This window comes from Merops nubicus, unplaced genomic scaffold (genome assembly GCF_000691845.1).
Source record: "Merops nubicus isolate BGI_N331 unplaced genomic scaffold, ASM69184v1 scaffold50037, whole genome shotgun sequence".
Lineage (NCBI taxonomy): Eukaryota > Metazoa > Chordata > Aves > Coraciiformes > Meropidae > Merops > Merops nubicus.
The window spans coordinates 1-10,392 of record NW_008621943.1 but is presented as its reverse complement, the minus strand read 5'-3'; the positions used below and the strand labels follow the sequence as shown (position 1 = coordinate 10,392).

Sequence of the window (10,392 nt, the reverse complement as noted above, 5' to 3'; positions counted from 1 at the left end):
CGGGCGCGCTGGGCTCGGCTGCTGGGGCGCTTGCTTGTTTGGAAAAAACCCTCCAGAGAGAGCTGAGTCATCGCTTTGTCCAAACTTCGGGGTCGTACAAGGCGCGGCTCGTACGTCTGCGGCAAGGGGAAGGGCTCTCAAAATCCGCCCGAAGTAGGAATCTCTAGGTGCTGGTGTTACCAGCAACGAGTGCTCTGCCAGGGGAATGAAATACCGCTGTGTGCCCAAGCTGTTTCTGTGGGACTGAAAACATGTTTTGTGAATGTATACAAACTTTAGAATCAGAATGGTTTGGGCTCGAAGAGGCATTAAACATCATCTAGTTCCAACGTCCCTGCCCATGGCAAGGACATCTCCCACTAGGGTGTCCCATTCAGGGACAAAGATGACCCACTAGTAGGGACCCCCCTGCCTTCCCTCAGCCCAGTGTTCTCAGGGGACAAATTTTAAGCCTTGTGAAACCCTAGATTTGAAAGTTGGATGGGTGTAGTGCTGCTTGTTTTAAGCTGCTGAGATGCAGCATCTTTGGGGCAGCAAATTGTGTATTTCTGAAATACTGTCACTCCCTTGGCAGATTTGATGAAAAGGAGAATGTGTCAAACTGCATCCAGCTGAAGACTTCAGTTATTAAAGGTATTAAGAACCAGCTGATAGACCAGTTTCCTGTTATTGAACCATGGCTAAACCAAATTATGCCAAAGAAAGACCCAGTCAAAATAGTAAGATGGTAAGTTTCTTTTCTCGTAAACTTTGCTTCCAAAGTGATAGTTTCGCTTCCTTTGTAGGTTTATTTTGTACTGTAGATGAACCCAGTGTTTTTGAAAAGCATCTTGTCATTTCTTAGTTGGTAATAATGGCCAGAGCAGAAAGTTTGTGTGTGTTCCTCATGCTTTTGAAGGTGTTTGCTAGCAGGATGCTTGAGGGAAACAAGAATGCTGCCTAGTAGTGAGCATGCAACATGTTTGGGAACTCTCAGCCAGCTCCTGAAATACTGTCACTCCCTTGGCATAAAGCATTCAGCTTTATGGGTATGGGAGCTCAGACTTGTTTGGGTAGCTTCCAGTAGCTTTTGTGTATTGGTTTTGGGCTTCCATATGTTATCTGGATTCTTTTACTGATTTTACATAGAGTGTAGATTTGCTGTTTTCTTCTCCTTGTCCACTCTCTGTGTTGCATTTACAAAGACCTAAAGAAATACAGTTTTTGAACAGCTGGATGTTTGTCTGTAGGTTTTCTCTTTGTTTCTTTCTTTTTATTTCCCTTGAGTGTGCAGGAGGCCAGTGTTGAAGAACAAGCCATTTAAAAAAGTTCTAGTTTTAAATTTTCTTGCAAATTGACTGTCTTAATTTTCAGATGCCAAGATAGACCAGGCTCTATGAAGTGACATATTTCTTTTAAACTGTAAAAGAGTTAAGTAGTTATTATTATTTTTTTTTTTTTTTTAATTCTTGCAGTCATGAACATATAGAAATCCTCACTGTGAATGGGGAGTTGCTGTTCTTCAGACAAAGAGAAGGGATTTTTTACCCCACACTAAGGTTGCTTCACAAATGTAAGTTTCATGAGGATGACAGCAGTGGGGGGAGAAGGGGTCAGTACCTGGTTCCACAGGACCTCTAGAGAACTAAATTAGAAATGACTTTCTACTTGCATGCATGTCTAACTTTAAGTTCTGCTCTGGAATATATATTATACCTTCTCAACTGTAGTTTATTGCTTTCCTATTTCAGGTGTCTAATTGGTTTGCTTCCCCCATAATTATCATAACCCTGTATGTTAAGCAACCTGAACTTTGATTTCTAAGAATTAAATTGTGCTAAGCTGTGCTAAAAAAACTTGAGAGAGGTTTCCCTAGGGCAGAGATCTAAACTTCTTGCTGTTAGTCTATTTGTTCTTTCAAGTTTTCCTTTAAATCCCTTTTGGTTCCTTCCAAATACTGCAGGTTCTTCATAGGAAAACATTCTTTAGTCATGAGTTCAGTGATGTTGTGTATTCTTGTCTCCTATAAGAATTTATGATGCATGCTCTTTACTTATAAAGAACCTTGCACTATTTTTCTTGCTGTTCTCTCTCTCCTGCTCGCTTGTGTTACTTGGGTGAGTGTAGGTGTCCCTAAAAATTTTATTCAGTCTGATCTCCATGTTTGAAACACTTGAAGAAGGTGTATGCACTTTAAGGCTGGCTTGGAGAGCTGACAGCCTTCATGAATTTCATCCATCTTTGCCTTTTTTCTTGTCCTGTTAATGTTAAGCAGCTGCTTTTTCATGTGAGAGGTTACAGATGTCATTTGAAGGATTTAAGACCCCTTGGTTTTAAGGCCTCTCGTCACGTGGGCACCTACCTGGTGGCTTTCTCTGGAGGAACTTGTTAAAATTGTTAGTGTATGAGTGCCTGAGTCTGCAGGGGGCACAGGCCTGGTGCTGGGTTACCCTTTGGCTCTCTGGTAGAAGGTGTGGTCTGGGAGAACAGAACTTGGGTCCTTCTGGGACAGGACAGCCCAGCAGGAGCTCTGCTAACTGCTTCTCAAGCTTCCTACCCTCGCAGCACACTCTAGCTCTAATTGCCCCATCTAAACTTGACTTGGTAACGGGTTCTGTGTGTGGTCCTTGTGCCCTGTTAACTGTAATGCTGTGTCTCTCCCCTCCTAGACCCTTTTATTCTGCCACATCAGCAGGTTGATAAAGGCGCCATTAAGTTTGTACTAAGCGGAGCCAATATAATGTGCCCTGGCCTGACGTCTCCTGGAGCAAAACTGTACCCTGCTGCTGTTGATACTGTGGTTGTATCCTTCTCTGTGAGTTACTGCCTGCTGGGAGATGAGTTTCTGTTCTTGTGTTCTCAGCTGATCAACTGAATTACTTTGGATTTTAACAGCTTTTTGTGGAATAACTAGTAATCTGAAAAGAGCTGCAAAGGCTCAGGTGTTATTTGGCACAGTTAAAATAATTTCTAAGTGTGTGGGGTTTTTTTTCTTTCTTTTAACTCACTGTGATGTTCCACACCAAGTAACTCTTCCTGCTGTGCTGTTGGGTGGGATGCTGTTCCAGTAATCTAACTGATAAGTGGAACTCCTTTGTGATTTTATGCAGAACTGTAAATACAGATGAGGGACAGTATACTTTGTCCTCTGCCTCCTTAATCTTGTGTCTCCTTCCGTTGTAGAATAGTTTGCTTCTGCTCCTAGGGAATTCAGAAAGACATTCAGGATTATGTTTGCTGTAGTCATGGTTTGTTCAGTGTGTCTGATGAAACGAGCATATGTAAAATGAGGAAATTATGCTAATTCAGTCCTGCTCATTCTGTTGCTGAAACTCCGAGCACATACAGCATTGCTGATACCAAGCTGTGCTGCTTTTGGTGATAGGTGGATGCTACAGGAAAAGATCAGCAGTTAGCAGCACGTGTTGCTGAGCTTTGAAAAGGACACGTCTGATTTCAGTACTTCTGTTTAGATTTGTGTCTCAATTCTTCTGTGCCTTGGAATCTAAAATGGCTCCAGAAACACGTGCAGTTTTGTTTCAGAAAGGGTGACTGTCATCTCTGAGTGTAGTGCTGGGAGTGTAGAGTCTTTTTCTCTAATTGTTGTTTGAAGTTCACAAATACATGCTTTGTTCTACACACTGTGCTCCAATTGTTAACTGCAGTCCATTGTTCTGCTTATCTTAAAGAGCTAGAGCTCTAGAATTGCTAAAGGGGTAAAAGTCCAGCAGGGGATTTTGAAACTTTGGAAAGAAAGTTGTTTCCTCATTGTTTTTTATTTTTCTGAAACAGCTTTATATAAAAACCTCTTTTCCTTAGCGATAACATGTAGGCAATAATGGCAGAGGGCAAACAACATGCATTGTGTGTGGGAGTAATGAAGATGTCAGCTGAGGACATGTAAGTGCTTCAAAAATATGAAATGTAACCTGTCCCATGTCGCTACTCTCCTGTTTTAGTTTGGAATGTAAGCACCACTGTCAAGGTTACTGCATCACTGATGCTGCATCTGTCCTTCAGAAATTTCTAGGATTTCATTTTGTTGATTCACGTTCAGGGGAAGAGGAGCAGGGAATCCCTTCCCTATTTACTTGTTTATCAAATTGAATAAAAATAGCTCTTTTCTTGTGAATATGGATTTGAAGATGCACAACACTAGTACTACTGCTGAATGTTAGTATTTTTTTGCTCTCTGATCATGTTCTCAAAGATCTTGCTGAGCAAAGAAATATTTGTATAGGGTACTTAGTATCTGGGCTGGGCAAGAGATGTAATTTGGATTTGAGGGGATGTGAAGATGTTGAAGTGACTTTTGTCTGCAGGGACCGAGTTGTAGAGGGCTGTTCAGGGAATAAACATCAACTGAAAACTACTTGAGAAGGAAAAGAGACAGAAAAAGGAAATGTATGTTATTTGCTCTTGGCATTGAGATAGTGCTGAGCTATCTCTAAGCAGCTAAACCACTTGATCGTTTTAAGTTCTAGAAGGTCTCGCAGCAGGATGTGAGGTGCACCCAGCAGGTTTGGGCTCTGTTGGTTCCAGCCCTGCCTAGCACCTGTGTGGGTGGGGAAGCTGATTTTGATGAAAACAAGCCACTCTTTATTGTGGGGAGAACTCTCAGCAGGTTCATCTTCTCTACTGGGTCACTCTGTAGTCCTCAGTAGTGATGGTAGCACAAGGGAGAGAGGTGGGAATGTGTTACAGAGGACAGGGATAGAGTGGGACTGCATCAGCCTGGATTTGGACCTGCTGTAGCTGCTGAGGAATTGCATTCCTCAGGATTCTTTGCAGTGCATCAAGAGCAGGTGGAAAGAGCAGCCACTTCTGCCTAAGTCCTGTCTGCAGCGAGCTGCTGCGGTCCTGCAAACCCATTCCTGATCCAAACTTCAGATGGAGCAGCCCTGCAGCCAGGGGTGTGTTCCCCTGAGGAGCAGCGTGAGCTGGAGAGGAGAACACAGCCCTGTCAGCACGTGTCTGTGTGGTGGGGTTCAAACCAGGAGTTGTGAACCCTTTGCTTTCAGTCACTGGGTGTGATTGTGACAGATGATGTGTTAATGCAATTAATGCAGCATTGTTTTCCTTCTTAATTACTTCTGGACAAATTGTCTAAGTAATGGAACACTTAACTTAAATGCAGTACCTTACATTCTCCAGGGGAATGAGACTTGTTCTCAGTCCTAGAATTAGGAGATGTCTTGTTTGCTGTGACAAAACTAGGTTTTTTTGTGGAATGACATACTGGAGAAAAAAAAAAAGATATAATCCAAATCCAATGCACACAACAGTAATTCTTAAAAGATGACATGACTCAAAAGATGGAGAAGGAGAGTATGTCTGTAATATCCTGCAAGCCCTAGCCTCTGTAATTCTTTATTAAGTAGGCAGTGTCCTGCAGTTAGCAGCCAAGTGGCTTACACACATTTGATGGTGTCTGTGGCACAGTTGGAACCAGAACTTGTCAGATTCCACAGGCACCACCTGTGCTGGGAGGGGGAGAGTTGCTTCCAGCTGCTGGTGCTACTTTGACAGAAAAATGCTAAAATTAAGACAAGTAGCAGAAGTGTTGTCTGAAGAACTGCTTCCCACAAAGAAGTAGCTAAAAATACTGTGAGGGGTTGTTGACAAAACATGGGAGGTAAATATTGGCCTCTTAGCACTCAGCAGTGTGGCTACCTGGAATAACAAACTTGCTTCTTGTCCACCTGCTCTTGAAGATCCTGCCTTGGTGGAGGATAGCATCTCCCCTTCCAGTTCACAAGTGCTGCATTTTCTACTTTAAGTATTGTTTTTTTTTTTATTGCTCTAATACTTGGCTAATACTTGTGTACCTTTTCCCTACAGTGAGAAGGTCAACAAAGGGATTGGTATTGAAAATATCCACTATTTAAATGATGGCCTTTGGCATATGAAGACATACAAGTGAAGCAAACAGAACTGTTACTCCAAAGGAATGCACTTAGATTAAATGTGGACTGCTTTGTAATTCCTTGTTTTTAATGTGACTGAATGTACAAATTATTTTGTTCTGTGGCTATGCTAAATAAATCAAGTGAATGCGAAAGTACTGTTAGGCTACAATAGTTTTCTAGATTTCTTTTTATTACAGTTCTTTTGTTTTGTCTTAAACCCAAGTCTTCAGTGGCTGAAGATATCTGATGGAAAGATCCTGCAGGGACTGTGAGTAGACTATTTTAAACAAAAAGGAGGAAAAAGCCAAGAGATGTTTACATTTTTATGCTCTCCAAAAAGAGCAATATAAAGTGTATGTGAAATATAATTAATACAGTTTATAAAACCTCTGGAATGTTTCAGGTTTTTTTCTTCCTTCTGATGAACATCACTTTAGTCTACCTGTTTCTTGAATATGGAGAAATAATTTTTTTGACATTTATTTTTTAACTTAATTTATTAACAGCATTAACTTCAGTATTTTACTTAAGGATTCTCTCTTTTTTAATACGCATTTATCTGTGTAGGATTTATGAACTTAAACTGGTTTGTGGACTAGAAATTCTTTTATGCTAGTTCATATCTGAAGAATATGTGTTCAATTTTCTACCTGCCAACACTGTTTGATGCCACCCTCCTTACAGTGGAGATCATAGCAGTGGTGGGCGTACTCCAAACGGAGCGTGTGCCAACGTGGTGCCTGATGCTCTACTCCCTCTTTGCCTTCTTATTTTAGGAGCAGAAACAAAAAAAAAAATCACTGTTCAACAAAGGCATGGTAGTAAAACACTGTTATCAGCGTAGCCAGGAGTGACTTCTGCAGGTGGAACTTTAGAAGAGCTCACAGCTTGTGCAACACTGCCACACGCCTGCCCAGCGCCAGGACGGGGTAAAGAGCACTGTGCATTGGGATAATCCAACTCTGTTCAGCAGCTGCATTCCCAAAGCTATGCCTGTGGAAAACAGCCTGTGCCATGGAATCGTCTAATAAACTAAGAAAACTTTACAGTCTACCACCCACAACTCTGTCTCTGGAAGCATTTGTTAATATTTCAGGTCTCTGTTCTAACACTTGTATTTGGTAACGGCAGAGCGTAGTTGGCTGTGCAGGGGCTTCCTCTTGATGCTCTCCTGCACCTTTGGTTTCCCCACCCTGGGACCTTCACAGAAGATGCTGGCAGAGGTGTTCTCCATATCACTCTCAAGGCAAATAAAGACAGGGCAGATGGTATGTGTTACCTAATACCTGCTACTTTGAAGTTTCTCCTGTAACATTATTTACAAGATTGTACTTTTGAAAATGACAGGGTAAATGTGAAACCATTCCTGTAGGGAGACAAACATTAGGGTGGTTATTACAGCAGTGTTACAGAAAAGAGCTTGGTCACACCTCAGACCTTCCCTTCAGAATGCTAATGAATGTTTTAATGCATTTTACTACTATAAACGTACCAATTTCTTGTTGCTGCTATGGAGAATTGGGTTGTGCTTCAGCAGCTCTTTTTTTTGTTTTGCATAAAACGAGCTAGTCTTGAGTTCTGGGGCTTCCTTTTCCCCTTCCATCCTGTCTTCTCTTGTGTTACAGCATCTCTCAAATCTGTGATAAATAGATTTATTCCCATTTGAACTGGGAACTCCCATTCTTTTTCATTGACTTGCCCTATGACTGCTGCTGTTGCAGTGGAGTCAGAATGTTTTGCAATGTCAGAAACACCACTGCAATCAAAATGGTACTTCCTGTATCTGGCTTTGTCAGAGTATTCCCAACTGTTTAACCTTTTAAAAATGATTCTGTAAGGAGATACAAGTCATGCTTAAATTAATTGGTATATCAGTTTAGCAAAATGTCAAACACTAGTTGAAGTTTTATCTAGATTTTGGCAGCAATCACATGTGTTTTTGTCTTGCATGTCAGCTCAGCTCTGACTGACAGGGAGGAGACTGTGCAGAAGGTGAGACAAGGTTCCCCTTCTGCAGCAGTGGCTGTCTTGCTGTTCCTGTCAAAGATGAAGGACCTGATGCTTAAAAAAAGATGGGTAGTCCCATGGGCTTGGAAGCAGCTGCTTCAGTTCCTCACCTGGCCCCGGGCAGGAAAGGTGAAGGGAAGGTGAGGTAACTTGGAATCTTCTCTTGGGTCTTTTGTGGATGCTGCAGCACCAACAGAGCCTGTGATGGACCTTGCTGCAGCAGGTAAGTGTAGTACCTTCCTTAAGTCCTGGAACACCCAGGACCATGGAGTAAATCTTGAAGTGCTGTTTATTTCCACTTGCTGTGGAAGGGAGCGTGACTTGGTAACATGTATAAAACTGATCTGAAGTGCACTCAGTTGTAAAAAAAACAAACTAAAAGACCAAGGAAAAAACCCAGCACTCCCCCAACCCCAGTGTGGGGGAGTTCTGTGTGCTGCTTTGTTGTGCATGTAGCCTGGTTTGTGTAATTGGAGGTTAGGAGTGCAAGCACAGGTTGCTCTTCCTGCATCTGGGTGTTAAAATACCTGTAAATGGATCTACACTACACTGCTATTTCCAATTAACCACCTTCTTCCTTCTAAGTGTTTTTAGCACTTCTAACTAGAATAAAGGTTCTGTGTTGTTTTCACTCTTATCTGCTTACGCTTGAGGTGAAATTTTAAGGGAGCAATTACTCTTGTGCTAACAGGCTGCCTGGGCAGGTTAATGCTCCCTCAAATAGAGTTATCGCTTCCTTTTGTCCACTTAAAATCAGCTGTCCAAAGGTCACTTCATATTATTCTGCTGCAACTTCCTCACAAATCTCTTGTCAGCTTCCTCCTTGCTAATTCCTTACTGGATTAGAAAGCTGCACATGAAGAGAGAGGTGTGAACAGCATGGCTCAAACTATTATTGTGTGGTTTAGTGTAAAGGAAATAGCTTAAATTTAGTCTTTGAGACTGAATCTGTGGTCAGGTTTATTTGGTACATCTTAGAAAGATATAAAGACATTCTAGAAATGCCTGGAAGAATTGAAAGAAGCGAATTCTTGCAAAAATATATTTATAGCAATAGACTAAAGTTCATTTGAGTTGTCATTAATAAATATTTACATGTACAAACCCCCCCATATAAACTTCATTTCCTTTTCCCATAAACATCTTCCCTTCCAGCCCTGTCAAAAGCCAGAAGCATTTCTGTATAAAATATTTAGGGGAAAAAAAAGTTCACCGCCTCCTTCACGTTTAAAATGAAAAGCTTTACCAAACCTCAGTGTGCAAAACAACTCGTCCACCAGTGCCGTGAGCCAGGAACCCCAGATGGGGCAGGAGCAGACCCCGGGCGCTGCGCAGCCCTCAGTCGTTGTCCGAGCCCTCGGGGGGCAGGAAGACGAGGGCGTCGTCGTAGGTGTGGCCGTAGGGCCGCAGCCGGTACACGCCGTACATCATCACGTGCATGTGGTTGGGGGCCAGGCCGCTGAAGGTGACGGCCGTGTCGGAGCAGCAGCCCTCCACCACCTGCTGGGGGTGGCTGGACATGGCCTCCTTAATGAGCGCGCCCACCGGCTTGGTGTTGAAGACGTCCTTCCCCTCCGAGTCCTCCGCGTTCTCGGCGAACACGCCCGTGTACTTCAGGCAGATGGCCAGCTGCTTGTCCTCGGCCAGCTTCCAGATCATCCCCCCCTGCTCCGGGCACTTGTCGGGGTCCTCCAGGACGCCGGCGAGGCGGCGCAGCGATTCCACGCTCAGGACGATCCCTCCCTCGCCGTCGACGTACTCGAGGTCACCGGATCTCACGGTGTGGCCGGTGTAAAACGGCTGCGAGGGGTCTTTCTTCAGCAAGAAGTACTTGAGGTTTTCAATGATAGCAAACGTCGTCGGGTAGGCCAGGAAGAACCAGCTGAACTCATCCTTATAGCGCTCGTACGTGATCTTGTAGGCCTTCCTCATCATCACCCACATGTCGTTGGTGTTGACGGCCACAGAATCAAACACTTTGACCTTCTCGGAGCTGTAGAACTCCGCCCTGTCGCAGTGCTTGCTCCACGTCTCTTTCACCGCAGCCCAGTGCCCCAGATCTTTGGGTTTCACCAGGATAATACAGTAAACACGGACGCTCTTGCTAAGCTCCAGGCGTTCACCTTCTGAAAGGTTTAGCACATCTGCTTTGTTAGGAGCCTGGATGTGATGGTGCTCGTGGTGACGGGCTCTAGTCCCGTGGCCCACCTTAATGTGTCCGAGGAGCGTCACCAACATGCAGAAGGCCCCTCCGAGCACCACACCCTTCATGAAAGAGCTGCTTTCAGAAGTCATTTTTCCTAGAAAGGAGACGCACTGTAAGAACTTACAGGAATGACCCGACCGCTGCAGATCCTGTCCTTTCAATACATTTCTCAGTCTCTAAGCCCGGCTGCAGCTCCCTCATCTGTGTACCGGGACAAGGCTGGTGACCGAGTGCTGGCAGAAGGAAAGTTCCCAGTCTGGGCTCCCGGTACCGCTAACGGTCCGACAGACG

General features: G+C 43.7%; 2 protein-coding genes across 2 annotated transcripts; one reads left to right on the top strand and one right to left on the bottom strand.

Moving 5' to 3' along the window:
• Positions 1-574: 574 nt before the first annotated feature.
• Positions 575-6,043, top strand: MCTS1 (malignant T cell amplified sequence 1; the record flags this gene model as incomplete). The annotated part of the gene is made up of 5 exons (XM_008944610.1): positions 575-727; positions 1,455-1,552; positions 2,649-2,782; positions 3,812-3,879; positions 5,821-6,043. Coding segments are annotated over 5 exons (535 nt in total), but the record flags the coding sequence as incomplete, so codon positions are not given.
• Positions 6,044-9,233: 3,190 nt separating this feature from the next.
• Positions 9,234-10,190, bottom strand: C1GALT1C1 (C1GALT1-specific chaperone 1). Its single transcript, XM_008944609.1, has one exon. The coding sequence runs from the start codon at positions 10,188-10,190 to the stop codon at positions 9,234-9,236; it is 957 nt and encodes a 318-aa protein (XP_008942857.1).
• Between the last annotated feature and the right edge of the window lie 202 nt (positions 10,191-10,392).

Excerpts from the sequence above, each read along its gene's own strand:
- C1GALT1C1 (XM_008944609.1), bottom strand. The coding sequence starts at position 10,190 with ATGACTTCTGAAAGCAGCTCTTTCATGAAGGGTGTGGTGCTCGGAGGG.